This window comes from Danaus plexippus (assembly GCF_018135715.1).
Source record: "Danaus plexippus chromosome 22 unlocalized genomic scaffold, MEX_DaPlex mxdp_27, whole genome shotgun sequence".
Lineage (NCBI taxonomy): Eukaryota > Metazoa > Arthropoda > Insecta > Lepidoptera > Nymphalidae > Danaus > Danaus plexippus.
In genome coordinates this window covers 2,443,663-2,458,658 of record NW_026869855.1, presented here as the reverse complement: position 1 = coordinate 2,458,658, position 14,996 = coordinate 2,443,663, and the positions used below count along the sequence as shown (strand labels likewise).

The following is a 14,996-nucleotide window of genomic DNA, read 5'->3' as shown; positions in this document are numbered from 1 at the left end:
CGAGTGTATGTATGTTTCGGCTAATATCTAAAATGGCTGAACCGCGTTTAACGGACCTTATTGGCAGGTAGCTGATGTAATAAAAAGTAACTTAGGGAGGTAGGGCGCTTACGGGGCTTTAAAGTTTTGTCATAGTTTCTTATTATTTTTCTTACGCAGACGGAGTCGCGGGTATCAGTTACTATATTTATAATATTAGGACAATAAACAATACTCCAACAAAAATTGCAAATACATTTATGTATATATATATTTAAATTATATATATTTAAACCTTCGTAAGGCATCCTGTAGGCTTCCACGGCGTTTTATTCCTTGAGATAGTTTCTCGTGTAATTGTTGCGCTCGACCTTTAATGACAAAAATATAAATTAAATAATATATATATATAAGATTATAACAAACAAATTAGGACCATAAATGAACATTTTGCCCAAAAATCTGATAGGTGTAAAAATATTTTTAACAGAATAGGAACGTTAGGATTTTTCTGCTTGACACCAAAACCAGTGACCAAATTATATGGACCCACCAGGATCTCTAGCCACCAAAGCCTCCAGTACTACGAGCGTGTCCACTCTCTCCGCCCAGGTCATCCCAGCTAGCGCCGTCTCGTACTGATCTTCCAGACTTGCCGCTAACGAACCCAAGTTCTCTGATAGAACCTGAGGCGGATCTTCTATGAGGATCTCGGCATCGGTCTATCAATGTATTAGGGTTTTTAAATAAAGAACGATAAAGAAGAATTTAAATTTAAATTAGGAAATATATAAAGAATATACACACAAGCACGATTTGTATATGCAACTATAGAAAAATAGCCTTCCCTTTAGAAAAATAGCCTAGACTGAATAAACGTGAAGGATAGGTTTTTGGCAAAAAAATCTATTAGGTTTTATTGCCAAAAACCTATATTTTTTTAATAAATGTTTTCCAAATTTTCAGCATAGCAGAAACAATGCCATGATAAACCGCCGACATAAAATATATAATTACATTTTGGTACGTTTTGAGCTACAAATTTAATGAGCTATTTTAATTATTTTAGATCATCCGAAATTTATTTATATTAAGATACCACAGACTGATGCTTCTTATACTACAAGCTCTGGCAATGACGTCATCGCTTGAACTGTTCTAAAACCTCAAAGCTGATACTCGCCTCTGTGTCATCGGTTTCGGTGTCGATATCAATGTCCGACACTTGTTGCAGCTCCAGGATTTGCCTGTTCAGTAAATCCTCTTCAGCGCAAAGTTTCCTCTGATCGACTTCGGACTGGAAATCTAATGCCAGGCTTATTTTCCTCTCGTTCTCTTCAATCTGTGACGTCATCGCGGCTATTTCGGACATCTCCGAAGGATCCGCGGACTTCAATATCTCGGTCTGGTCAGCGATCTGATCGTCTTCTTCTAGATACTTGAAAGTAGATTTGAATTCAGCTTTCCATTTGTCGAAATCGAACGCCTCTTCGGTGCTTTCCTGTGATCTGGCCAAGGCGGATGTTAGACTTTCTAACGAGGAATGCAAGCGGTTCTTAGTCAAGTCTGACATATCGTCGTCTTTGTGGGAGTCTTTGACTTTTTCTGCTTTTTTAGTCAGCACTTTGTTTCTAGACGATTTTGTCTTTAAGCCAGTGACGTCAGATTTTTGTCTAATCATTGATGGATCGTTAGTTTTGTTCTCTGACTTCAGTTTTGCGACAACCTTAACAACTTTTTCTGGTTTCTCTGTTTTCTTCTCTTGCAGTTGAGGTTTCTGTGGTTGTTCTGAACCATTTATAATTTTAGTAAGCGGTGGGTCATCTTGAGTTTGTGGTTGTTCAGATTTAGCTCGGTCTACATTGACAGGTTTTGGATTTAAGATGCTATTATCTTCCTGTTTAGGAGATTCGAGCATGTTTAACGTCGGTAGGCTTGTCGTGGCAGAAGGCTGATTGAATCTGTTAGCCCAGTGGGATTTTGAATGCTTTTTGGATTCACGACTGAGACGACGAGATTTGACTGTAAGCCAGCCTTCATTATCATTTTTATTGCTGTCAACATTTAGAACCTCGATAGAATTGGCAACATCTTTTAAAACCTGATGATCTTCGGATACAAGAGTTTTCAGACTCTCACTTGATTCTATACGTGATATGTCGATCTGAGTTATAACGCTGTCAGAGCTACTGTAGTCTTTGCAATCCTTTACTTTCTCCAGAGCTTGATTGACTCTATTCTTCTTCTCTTCTTTTTCTTTAGCGATCAGTGAAGTCGGTCTTGGCGGACGTTTTTTTAGATTCTCTTTACCAGTTACGGGTTTAGCATCACCACCTGCCATATTTTGGTTGCTTTTTATTATTGGGCGCTTTGTTACGACAGGTTTGGTCGCAGGAGTGGCTGGAACACCATCAAATAGTGTGGTGCGACCTGTAGTCAAATTGAATGGGTAACTGCATTTATTGGTTTTCTTTTGGCAGGTTTTTGGTTGTTTTGCTACAGTACTCGGTCGTATTTCTACGACAGTTGAGCTACGGATGAGTCGTGTCGGTGTTTTCACTTCATTTTTCGTTATATTTACGGCTTTGGGTTTTGCAACTGCTTGTGAATAAGCAGGCTTCGACTGTTTTGAATCATTATTTTGCTTGTTGTCTAATTTTTTCACTTCTATTTCTTTTTTGACGTCAACCTCGTCTTTAGACAACATGATCACTTCCTTTGTAATATCTTTTATTTCCTTCGATTTCTTATCATTTTCGAGAATTTTTTGCACGTCTTGAATGTGATTTTTTATATTTTCTTCCTGTACGTTATCTAATGCCAAAGAAAAATCATTTTTAGTTTTGATTTCATTACTTAGGTGAGAAGGGCCATTAGCAACCGTTTTGGCCACTAAGGCCGAGATTTTTCTTATTTCTTCAACATTATTAAAGTTTAATCCAGTATTCATCTTTTCAGAATTTACGTCGCCCCAGCCATTACTAATGGCAGTTTCGCTATTTGATATATCCTTTATGTCTTTTTGATTAACTGGCTCTATGTTATTATTATTGATAATGTTCGTATCAATATCATTTTCCAGTTCTTCCACTTTATGTTCTTCTTTTGTAGCAATAGCTTCTTTTATTTCAATTATCTGTTTTTTGGGTTGAGCGACCTTCTTTTCTTCGATTTGCTTTGTATTGCAATTCGATGTTTTTTTGCATTTGTTTTTTTGATCTTTTTTATTATCTGGTTTCTCCACTTCAGACTTCGGAGAGCTTTCACTTGATATATCTGCGAAATTGTCCTCAGACTTGGTCGGCGACTCCGAACACGTGTTATCATTTTCTTCAATCTTAATTTCAATTTTCTTATCTTCGGCAGACGTAAATGTAGAATCGGATTTAATGACCATCTCTTGGTTGATCATATTATCATTCTTAACTTGACTTTCAATAAGATTTTTCTTTAAAAATTCGTTTTCCATTGCATCCAACTGTGCAATAGTTGTTTTGCATTGATCTGAAATTTCATTTTCGGTAGTTTTTGTCTCTGATATTTTTGATTTGGCCAATTTTATAGCAACTCTTTGAGGAAGAGCGTTCTTAACTTCTTTAGTGAGGCCAGTTTCAATGGTAGATACTTTATTATTTTCTTCTGACAAATTCTCTTCAGTGTCACTCACATCGCATGTTACTTTCACCTCTTTTTCTTTTATATCAGATAGCCTTGATTCTTTAGCGATCTTCGGCTCCGGTTTTGCTGTGATTTTAGAAGCGACCAGCTTATTGGTAAAAAACTCCACGTTAGCTTTAGGACTAGAGGTAGGATGAGTGATCCTTGGACTTATTTTTCCGCTACCTGGGCTGGCTTTTCCCGTCAAATTTGGACTATTCTTGCCACTTGGGGTGTTATGTCCTGATAAACAGGGACTATTCTTCCCTGACACCGAAGGTGAACTTTTCATGGAATAAGTACGTCGTGATTCTGGTCTAACAAAATCAGTTTTTCGTATCTCCCAAGCTAAGCTCTGCGGTCTTTGTGGTGGTGGCGTATTGTCGTATTCCCATTTCAATCGAAACCATTCGCCTAAAGCCTTGAAATCTCGCGTATAGTTCTCAAGTACTAGTATAACTTCTTGGCACTCGTTTAAGTTTTCGTGAGCTTCCACAGTATTGTAGATTTCGCCAACCTGGAAAAGATTTCAATAACTCATGAATAAAATTACATGATGAAGGTTATCTGCGATTGATTTTCTTGGGTATAGCTTACTGCACGTTGCAAGTCTCCGAACAATAGAGCCCAGTATCTCGCTCGTAATTCGGAACGCTTATCGCGACCAGCTGACGCGGATCTCAGACGAGAGGTCCGCGGCGCAGCCCGACGAGGAGGTGGTAATGCTCGAGGAGGTTTTCGAGAAACACGAGCTGAAATAAAAAACTTATAAAGAAGCTACTGTCCTATGAGATATTTATTTAAACTATGGCATATAGTATTATAATATTTTTTTTTGAATTATGAACAAAGAAACTTTATAAAATTTTCAATATTAATATTAAATAATAATAATTTATAATGTCGCCATTATACATCAAGTCGTACATTCGCTTCGGGACATAGCTTCGTACTGTACATCTAATAGCATTTCATAAACAACACAGATAGCAGAGCGTTAGTAAAAATAGAAAACTAAAGGATCGATATTCGGATGCAATGGACAAGGTTGAGTCACGAGAGCTCAAGAAACATATTGATTGCTCTACTCGATACGATTTTCATTGACGATGTTTCTTCAAGTGCGCTACAATATATCGATTTAAATTACTACGAAACCTTCAACGTTGAACTCAGTTGATAAGTTTTAATTCACAATACATATGTATATGCATTCCTCTAATTACAAACTCGGAAGTAAAATGATTTTTCGTTTGTTATATCATATTGCAACAATATAAACATCAAATAGATCCCATTTGATTTAATTTTTTTTGTTAATTCGAATTACTTTGAACAAGATAGAAATTAGTCATACGAAAAATGTCAATATCACATTCAAAAGTATCAAAATCCATATAAAATGTATTCGAGGAAAAACTCCTAACATCCTTGAAATAATTGATGAAAAATTATTTTCACTTAAACAACAACAAACAACAAAAATACCAAAAAAATAAGTTTTTGTATGAACAGCATATGGAACAGCGGCAATAGATTTTATAATAAGCCATGTAGAAAGAGACTAAACCTCGCATCATTCCATGGATTCACTGTGCGGGTGCCGGGTCCATTGGTACAGGGAGAGGAGCTTCAACAGTGCCTGCGGCTTGCGACCCAGGTGTAGGTTTAAGGGGCACCTATCTAATGCTCAACTCAACCTATCAATGTTAAACGCTCACCTCCACCGTCCAAGCTCCTCTCTACCAATTTTTAATGTTTCCCAACCATTTCTAACATTAAATAATACCAAATAACTCATAGTTCAAAGTTATTTGATAATAATATAGTATCTTAAGATTATATTGATCAAAACTATTGTTAGAACCGTAATGTTAAGAAATATACTTAAAATTATTTAATTCTAATCTATAAGATTATTAAAAAGAAGAAACAAAGAAGTCTTGAATATAAAAAAAATATTTTTAAAGAAGCATAACATATGTGAACCGTAGAGGTATAAAGTGATTACCATATTTTTTTAATTTTTTTTTTAATTCAATACTTTTAATAAGGCAAACGATACAAATTATATACCAAATTTGTGGTAAATAAATAGTTACTTAAAAAAAATTATAATAAAACTAAAAAGGCTCGTACAAATAAAATTTTTTTTGTCTCTTTTTTAGTAAAAGAAATACATAGTATAAAATAGTTACTGAAAAATTGTGTTCAAATAATAATGTTATTATTATAAAAATATTATACATGTACTATCACATTTTTTATAACCACATATTCCCTAAGTTTTAGTTACATTGAGGCAACTTAAAATATAAATATATATATATATATTATTACTTCAAAAAAAAGATAAGAAAATTAAACAACATGCATGCCTTTTTAGTTTTAAATCTTTTCTTCTTTTCAAGTAACTTAAACTATAATTTTATATAAAAATATAACCCAAAGAACTTTCAAAATAAATTCTAACAAAAAAAATTATAGCGAAAAATCCTATTAGATTTCTAAGTTGCAAAAATTAATGACTTAAATTTATGAAATATAAGTGTTATATAGTTTTAGAGATAATATTTTTTGAGTATTGTGTACATTCAACTTGAATTTGTCAGAAATTATTTAATATAGATTATAAAATTATACAAAAATATGATATATAATAGAAGAATTTAGATGTAGTCAATAGATTATATTAACTAAATAGTAATAAACTAACCATTATACATTATGTAACCTACTTTTTTAACTATTGCAAATAAAGTCAGTATCTACTCAGCAGTCTCAGCATCCATTCCTCTGTTAGGGCACCACATTCATGTTCATATGTTATATAAGTATAAATTTATTGAGACATGTAAAAAAATTCAGAAATGTTCTTTGAGAACAACCCAATAAATATCATGAAGCACTCGCACAAATGAGTGTGAATGTCAATAAGTGTAAGATACGGCTCAATGGCTAAATGCATATCACTTAAACTCTACTTTGTGGCCAACTGTAATGCGACATAATAAATATTATAAGATTTTCACTTTAAAAAACTTATAATATTTAGTACCTTATATAACAAAATAGTTATATTCAGTTTGACTATTTTTATCATTGGTATTAAAAAAATCAACATTGATGTTTAGCATAGCAGTTACAGATCCACTTTAAATTCTTAATAATTTTTTAAGAAGTAACAATTGATGACTAAAAAGTTTGATTACCTCAGGTTTTATATCTATTGACATTGGCAGAATAAAACATGCATAATTCATATTATTGACAAAGAGGGTATAAACAAAAAAGGTTTAATTAATTTAATGTGATAATGATATTTTATAATATATATCATTTTAACAATAATTAAGAGAGCATAACAGAGTTTTTGATTACAAAATACTGGATACAACTATAATTGGTCATGCTCAGCCAACAATCATCTTATTGCATTGAATAATAGCAAAATAAATTGAATTATTCAGAAAGAAAAAAACAAGGCACTGATTCATCTCTACTTGTAATATGAAAATTATGTCAAAATAGATAGAAAGCAATGCAGTCCAGAGCAAAAAATGGACAATAGAAAATAAATACTATTGTTTATATTTAAAAATGAGTTTATAATTTCAAACAAAAACGAAAATTTTATCCAGCAAGTTTTTTTTTTTAAATTTGTAATGTGTAACAAGTCTAATAAAGAAAATTTGATTTCAAATTTTCTTTTAAAAGAAAAACAAGAGTAGCAGTCGATGTCTTTATTAGTTTTCCAGCCACTAACGCCCACGGTGAACGTACACTTTGCAATAGACATCTATACATATTAATAGTTATCAGACAATCAAATATTGATTTACCTGGCGTGTCCACGGAAACATGGAAGGCGACCAGGTTTCTCGCTTCCCTGCCCTCTTCCTGTACCAGTTGTCTCACTTCTTCCATTTTAAATGTATAAAAATGTTAAATGATTATATTTAGCGAAAAACAAACGTTAAAACCGTATACATTGCTCTCGCGTATAACTAAGAACAAAACAACACAAGGTTAAAATAATAAGAAAAACGATGAAAAATAAGTTTTAAATAAAATAACTATGGAAAATATTTATATTTTTGATCACCGCAATATCGCGAAAAATCAACGTTAAAATATTTTCATAACAATTCGCGATTTGACAATTTGATGTTTTTATATTTTTTCTATGAACATCTTGAATTCACAGGAAATGGTTCTAAATTATTGTGCCAAAACAAAATAAATATATTTATGTTTAGGTTTTAATACATTTTCCAGGTGCAAATAATTTTAATTTTGAAACAAAACTATAATTTATTAAATTTATTATTTCTGTCCAACGAAATAATGTTGAAGTATAATGTACGATTATCTGTGGTGCACAAGTCTTCATAGTGAAATTTTTAAACTGTAGTATTTCTTTTCATTGTCAGGCAAAATGGCGGATCAGGTAGGTGGAGAGTTTTTCGTTGAAAAATATGTTTCTTTTAGTAATATTTAACATAAAATATATCTATTTCCAGTATAAAATGCTGCGGAAGTGCTGTATAAATGAAAAACTTAAATTCTGTGTTCATAAATATATAAAATGTGTTTTTCAGTATCCACGTGGGATTAGGTTGTTTAACAATTTTTTAATATTTATTCTAAAGCAAACTTCATTCGAATTACACCTTTCGATAATTTCTAACTTTGCTAGTGTACAATTTTATTACATACAAATATAATTCATTCTGTATACAGTTGTTTTCATACCCGTCTAGGTTATCTATGTATTATGCTCCGATAAAGTTGAACATTAATAAGTAACAGGTTACTATATAGCTGTTACATTCAGCAGTAACGTAATTAACGATAATTGCAGACCGAACGTTCGTTTCAAAAGCAACCGACTGTCTTCTTGAACCGTAAGAAAGGCATCGGTGTCAAACGAAGCAGGAAACCGCTAAGATATCATAAAGATGTCGGACTCGGTTTCAAGACACCCAGAGAGGTAACGCATGGAGTGATATTAACATTCTTTTTTTTTCCGTAGACAGAGAAAGCGTTTCAGAAACAGGCTACGGTTTTCCTGAACCGTAAAGGCGGTTTGAAGAGGAAGGATATGAGACACCACAAAAATGTCGGTTTAGGTTTCAAGACGCCGCGTGAGGTCTGAATTCTGATATACTGTTTACATCATACCGGTGGAAGGTGGTCGCTTCGTCGCTAACAGTGGTTGCTGGATGGTTCATTTAACTTATATATTTATTGTACATGTAACACCTATAACAAACACAGCTTGTGACTATTAGCAACCAAAATGGTCACAGATACATTATAAACTAAGACTTATTTCTATATATGCAAGCTGTGTTTATAATTACACAAAGATATTAAATATGTAAGTTAAATTTTCCTATCTATGAAGGTGCTGGTCGATGTCCTGTATATAATCTAACCATAGCTTAAGATAAAATATTTAAATGCTTACAATGAATAATTTTAAGTGCTCTCTATATTAGCATATTTCGGTTTATATATAAATATAAGCATACATTTTATTACAACTGTGCTTTTTGTTGAAGCAAACATGCTCATTTTAAGCTGAAAAATATCGCATGTGGCTTATATATAGCTAATTAAAGGACAAAATATGAAATGAATGCTTAAGTCCGGGATAAGGCTTTGTCATTTCTGGTTGCATGCTATCTTGCATGTTTACAAATTTGTGGGTGTCAGATCATATGACGAAAACAGGGTGAAGGCATTAGTATATATTATTAAACATATATAAAATGATGAAATCCACACGACGGTCTTCTGATTACTACATGAAGAAGACAGTGTTGTTAAACCCAAATTCTGATTCATAATTATTAATTGCCTATTACATGCTTAAAATTATTGTTATATTTTTTAGTAAAAATGTTTCATATCAATCATTAACAAAATACATTATCAAACAATATAAAAGGAACATTAATAGGCAGTTATTAATAAATATGTCGATGTCATATACATAAGAATCATAAATATATATATATATATATATATATATATATATATATATTAGTATCAAACTTATTAATTTTATAGGCAATTGAGGGCACATACATTGATAAGAAGTGTCCATTCACTGGGAATGTTTCCATCCGAGGCAGAATCCTAACTGGTGTCGTACAGAAGATGAAAATGCAGAGAACCATTGTCATCCGACGCGATTACCTACACTACCTGCCAAAATACAACCGTTTTGAGAAACGACACAGGAATATGTCCGTTCATCTATCACCCTGTTTCAGGTAATAATAAATTTCACTAATAAATAAAGGAATTATTAAATTTTAGGGTTGATATTTGTTAAAAATTAATATATATACATATATTTTTATTAAAAAATATATAAAGAGATTAATTTATTGTGTTACTAGATACAAAAATGTTTGCAAGACTAAGTAAATTGTTTATAAGTTCTTTAAGGCCAATGAGCATTTTGCTATAATTTTTCATTATTAAAATTTGACACAGAAAGTATTTACTTTAAAGTAAATTCAATTAAATTTTGAAAAATTAATTCTTGGGGTATCTTTGACTTTTCATTGCATGTTAAAAAAAAAAAAACTATTCCAAAACCACTTTTATCCTAGACTAAGGTGGAAACCCTGTCTTATACATATAGCCTCCTTTGTAATACTGGCCAAATATATCAATTAATGTTCTAAAAAATGACATCACAGTTTTTTTTTTATATTATGATGATACTCACACGACGGTCTTCCGAATACAATTTGACGAAAGACGTGTTAACCCAAACTCTGATTGACAATATACAGCCAATTTGTTATATATTCTTATAATTGTGGTTTTTATATATTTGTTTATAACTTTATAGGGATGTTGAACTCGGAGACATCGTTACCATCGGCGAGTGCCGGCCGCTGTCCAAGACTGTGCGTTTCAACGTTCTCAAGGTCTCCAAGGGAAAAGGCTCCAAAAAGTCGTTCAAAAAATTCTAATAAAGTTACTTCATAAGTAATAATCGTTTTATTTCATGAGCTTTATTTAATCCACGCACTTTAATTCCGAAGTGAAACTGAGACTTCCATCAAGGTTGCGTAAACGTTTACGCTGAGGGAGAGATAAAGATACACAAATGTAGGAAGTAGGAGAGTGTGTCTGTAGATTCCAAGCACACGCGCATGGTATTGTTGCTGTGCAGCGAAGTAATTTTGCTGAAATAAGTACTTGTTCAATATTAATTTATTTATAATATTAATTATATTTTTAGTTCAATTTGATGCTTATAATTTAACAGGGCACTATTTTATTTGAAATTTAATGGATAAGACTTGTTTACAAAGTTTCACTTCTTCCGCGAGGAGGGACTTTTAAGAAAAAGTCAATTATGTCAGTAACGTTATAAATTACAAGTTCCATTGCTCATGGCTTGCTGTGTAACTATTTGTACTATTAATTAAAATGTGGTTTAATAGTATCTTATGCTTGGAAAAATTTTATATTTAAAATAACTTTTTTAATGGATCACATTTCTAGGTGAACATTTTGGAAACATAACCTATCATAGGGTTTTCTTTTTGCTTTTATTAAAACATATAAATAGTACACAGAAAAGAATTACATCTCTTCATTAGAGACAATACCTACCGGTCTAAAAAGTTTGAGAACAATAAGGGCGATAATATTTTTAATTCAGAAATACCCCCCATGATTCTGTAACAGATTTTACAAAAGAAAACTAATGATTTCATTTATATATATTCTATTATTAAAAATGGGATCCATAGCTTTTTAGAGTATTTTTTTTTTAAATCATGAAAAGTGTATACCATGTAAACGTTTTCGATATATCATTCGGCATTAAATGAAATAAAGCATACTGAATACGTGGAAATTTAATACTGTTACTATGAAATAATTCTTTTTTGTTTGCGATGCGTTACAAAAAAGAATGCTAAAGGATATGGATATCCTACTTTTAAAAAAAATAGGTCAAGGAAATTAACTGAAATCAATCATTGGGTCAAGGGCTGCAATCGAATTTTCATTACTTGTAATAATGAAATGAAATCATTGCAAAAACAATCAACGTTCACTAACTATGGCAGGCAAAGATTCCCTAGTAAATTACGAGAAAGAAAATGTTACAGAAATAATAAGGCACTAACTAAGAGAATAAAACATAAACAAACGTTAAATTAGGAATATTATGGAAAACAAAATAAAAAATTTAATGTTGCCCGAGATACTTTAATAATAAAAATCTAATATTTTTCATAAATCTATAATTGTTTAACATATAAAATAATTTTAGAGTTTTATCAAAAGGATCAAAAGTGATACAGACAGATTTAAGGAATATTAACCATTGTAAGTATACATAATAAGAACATTTTCTTTAAATGCTTATTCGATAAAATCGATATTTTAAGGATAAAATCGATTTTGAAGGAATATTTTTTAGCTATGTAACAAAAAAAAGTTACCCCAACATAATAAGTATGTCCATCTTGTGAGTTTATCACGTAGCTACTAGTTATATTGTTTTTGACGACATGATATCGTTTTTCTCAAAGCTGTCGTTAAAAAATACTGAAAAACCTACAACGGAGTTTGCGGCGCCAGCTTATATGGATAAAAGTGCATCATTACAGGAACTTGGATACAAAGACGATAATGACTTAAGAGAGACAATATATGGTTCGTTTTAAAACATTCCAAGTGAGTTTTGAAACATTTACGTGTTTTTAATCAGTGTTGTGGTGTTTTAGACTTTTTGCGGACGATACGGGATCCGGAGAAACCTAGTACTCTAGAGGACTTGAAAGTTGTGTATGAAGAAGGTATATTCGTGAAAGAACCAACTGCAGATAAGGTTCCCGTATTACGAGTAGAATACAATCCAACTGTTCCACATTGTTCTTTAGCAACACTCATAGGACTCTGTATAAGAATCAAAATACAGAGATCATTACATCACCCCGTCAAACTGGATATATACATAAAAAAAGGGGCTCATACCACCGAAGATGAAAGTAAGCATTCGTTTAATAAAATACTTTAACAATATATCTAAATAATTATGAAATATTGGCTTTGATATTATATCCAGCACTCATTGATACCTTTCAAACGGATAACTAGTGTCATTCTGAATAACAATAGATTTTATGTCTTATAATATTGATAACATATTGTTATCAAGTAGGATAACAAATATTTTAAGTTCAATAATCAGATAAAATTGTTGGGGGTTGAATTTATAGCTAGATATCATATAAAAATTGACAAGGTCAAAGTCCAAATACAGAATTGCATTTGATATCTGTTCTTCCTATGAGTTGTGTGGAACATTAATTACAAATATATGTTATTAATCTCTATATAATAAAATCAGGCAGAAATTATTACCTCTCTATATTATGACAAATACATTAATCAAATGTTTTTTTTAAATAAGTTTACTTTCAACTATTCTTGTTATAAACAACAGTATAGCATAACTATTGCTTAATTCCAACGACTTATTCTAAAGCTAGTTTAATTAAGTTCCTTTCCTAATCCCACTAAAATTATAAATATAAAAGTTTATGTATGGGTGTGTGTTGCAGTAAAACTTTACCAATATTGATGAAACTTTATATTCAAATAGTTTAAATATCGGAATAAGATATAGGCTATAATTTATCACTTAAATCCATTTAGTTCCCATAGCATCAATGTCAAAAAGGTTGCATACAGTAAAAAATAATTTCACAGACCATATATTTGTCTGACTGTCGGTTATCATGATATTTTTATACATTTCTCACTTGAGTTGAGTACCATTACACTAACAATCATTAGATCTAAGGCTTCTACAAGTATTTATTGATATAAAACTAACGTTTTGAGATTACTATGCATTATTTTATTATTTTAAAACTACATACTCCCCACGATTTGGTTACTTTGCAGCAACCGTGACCATCTCATTTGCCCGTGATCACGGTTGCTGCAAAGTAACCGAAACGTCGAGAGCATGATGTTTAAAACAAAAAATGCATATCTGAAAAATATTTACTTTTTTTACATCAAAATAATTGTTGCATCCTGTCTCAAGTATTTCTTTATTAGAATTTCAACTATAAATGTTATCTACTGCCATCTGATTACGAATTTGCATATAACTTTATACCAGGAAATGGTAAGCATCATAATTTTGTTGTAAATGACATATTGATGTACGCCATGCATTACTTGAGAGTTAGTTATGAAGTTTCTTTACAACTTTGTTGTTTAAACTTGCACGAGATATAAACAAAGTTTGCTTTGTTCAATTTTAGTATATGATCTGACATCTATATTATATACTTTTGATATTACGAACAAATTTATTGTAATATTCATCTGGCACGGGAACGAGAGACTGAATTTTCATTTATTCTAATGGTTAGGCGAATAACATTATCAACTGACCTAAAAATAAAAGGGGTTCTCAGTTTACGTTATCGTAGGTTTCTTTTTATTATCAATGAAATATAAAAAAATTTAACATTGAAATTAAAATTCTATAATAGGATTTATTGCAAAATTAACCAATAATTTTATTAAAATATCATAAAAGAAATACACCAGAATCATAGTTTTTAGTACCTGTAATGGAAATAATGTCTTGGAAATTAAACCATTGTTGTTTGATGTATATAAATCCTCATTGGTGATAATTCAAAACATTATATTTATAAAAAATATTAAGAGTTTTTTTTTGGCTATATATTTAAATTTGTCATTGCATTTTAAATAAATCTGCATTTTTTTTTGTCAATTTAATTCACTTTAAATACATATAAGAGATAATAGTGTTTGTATAGCATATTTAATCAAAACCTTAGGTTCCTATAGCAATGATAAAAAAATGTATTTAAAAATGTACTAACATATTTTTTCACATGACAACTACCACTTTACAATAAAAACATAATGAAGGAATTTTAAATTAATATTAAGATTTAAGATTAAAATCGATTTTTATTGATTGCTAATGTCTAATAAGTGTACAATGACAACTATTTTTGTTTTGTAAATACAAAGTTAAGTAAATGTAACGATAGGAGCGCGATATCAGGCCGCTCAATATAAACAACAAATAAAAATATAAAGAGTTTGATATATTTTAACATATGAAAAGTATTAATTATAATAACAACACTATTTCTTTGTTTCCAGTCAACAAGCAAATCAATGACAAGGAAAGAATCGCAGCCGCTATGGAGAATCCCAATTTGAGGAATTTGGTAGAGAATTGCATAGCTGACGAGGGATAGATATATTTGTTTATATATAGTTTATAGATATTAAAACTGTAGATAGTAATTTAC

General features: G+C 31.1%; 3 protein-coding genes across 5 annotated transcripts in view; 2 read left to right on the top strand and 1 right to left on the bottom strand.

Moving 5' to 3' along the window:
* LOC116773378 (S phase cyclin A-associated protein in the endoplasmic reticulum) overlaps positions 1-7,775 on the bottom strand; it is a 41,306-nt gene extending 33,531 nt beyond the window's left edge. Inside the window, exons 1-5 of one of the 2 annotated variants that reach the window (XM_061528668.1) lie at positions 7,479-7,775; positions 4,234-4,388; positions 1,163-4,153; positions 533-701; positions 275-350 (exon numbers count right to left, since the gene is read on the bottom strand). In XM_061528668.1, coding sequence (XP_061384652.1) covers positions 275-350; positions 533-701; positions 1,163-4,153; positions 4,234-4,388; positions 7,479-7,563 — 3,476 coding nt within the window. In that variant the 5' untranslated portion in view covers positions 7,564-7,775. The remainder of the gene's footprint in view (positions 1-274; positions 351-532; positions 702-1,162; positions 4,154-4,233; positions 4,389-7,478) is intronic. The other variant, XM_061528669.1, reaches the window with a different exon arrangement.
* Positions 7,776-7,976: 201 nt separating this feature from the next.
* LOC116773609 (small ribosomal subunit protein uS17) lies at positions 7,977-10,657 on the top strand. 2 transcript variants are annotated; one of them, XM_032666090.2, is made up of 4 exons: positions 7,977-8,086; positions 8,501-8,629; positions 9,715-9,920; positions 10,511-10,657. In XM_032666090.2, exons 1-4 carry the CDS (start codon positions 8,075-8,077, stop codon positions 10,632-10,634), a joined length of 471 nt encoding a protein of 156 aa, XP_032521981.1. In that variant the 5' UTR covers positions 7,977-8,074; the 3' UTR covers positions 10,635-10,657. The 2 variants fall into 2 exon arrangements, with proteins under 2 accessions (XP_032521981.1, XP_032521982.1); XM_032666091.2 differs by lacking the exon at positions 8,501-8,629 and adding an exon at positions 8,672-8,788 and having other exon boundaries at positions 7,995-8,086.
* A 1,466-nt stretch (positions 10,658-12,123) lies between these two features.
* LOC116773492 (MIP18 family protein galla-1) lies at positions 12,124-14,991 on the top strand. The gene is made up of 3 exons (XM_032665951.2): positions 12,124-12,336; positions 12,408-12,671; positions 14,845-14,991. Exons 1-3 carry the CDS (start codon positions 12,192-12,194, stop codon positions 14,940-14,942), a joined length of 507 nt encoding a protein of 168 aa, XP_032521842.1. The 5' UTR covers positions 12,124-12,191; the 3' UTR covers positions 14,943-14,991.
* Positions 14,992-14,996: the final 5 nt, after the last annotated feature.

Bases quoted from the DNA above. Each gene is read 5' to 3' on its own strand.
- LOC116773609 (XM_032666090.2), top strand. The intron at 8,630-9,714 runs GTAACGCATGGA...TTAATTTTATAG, and splicing joins GTTTCAAGACACCCAGAGAG to GCAATTGAGGGCACATACAT. The intron at 9,921-10,510 runs GTAATAATAAAT...ATAACTTTATAG, and splicing joins CATCTATCACCCTGTTTCAG to GGATGTTGAACTCGGAGACA.
- LOC116773492 (XM_032665951.2), top strand. From the start codon at position 12,192: ATGATATCGTTTTTCTCAAAGCTGTCGTTAAAAAATACTGAAAAACCT. The intron at 12,337-12,407 runs GTTCGTTTTAAA...GTGGTGTTTTAG, and splicing joins CTTAAGAGAGACAATATATG to ACTTTTTGCGGACGATACGG. The intron at 12,672-14,844 runs GTAAGCATTCGT...CTTTGTTTCCAG, and splicing joins TCATACCACCGAAGATGAAA to TCAACAAGCAAATCAATGAC.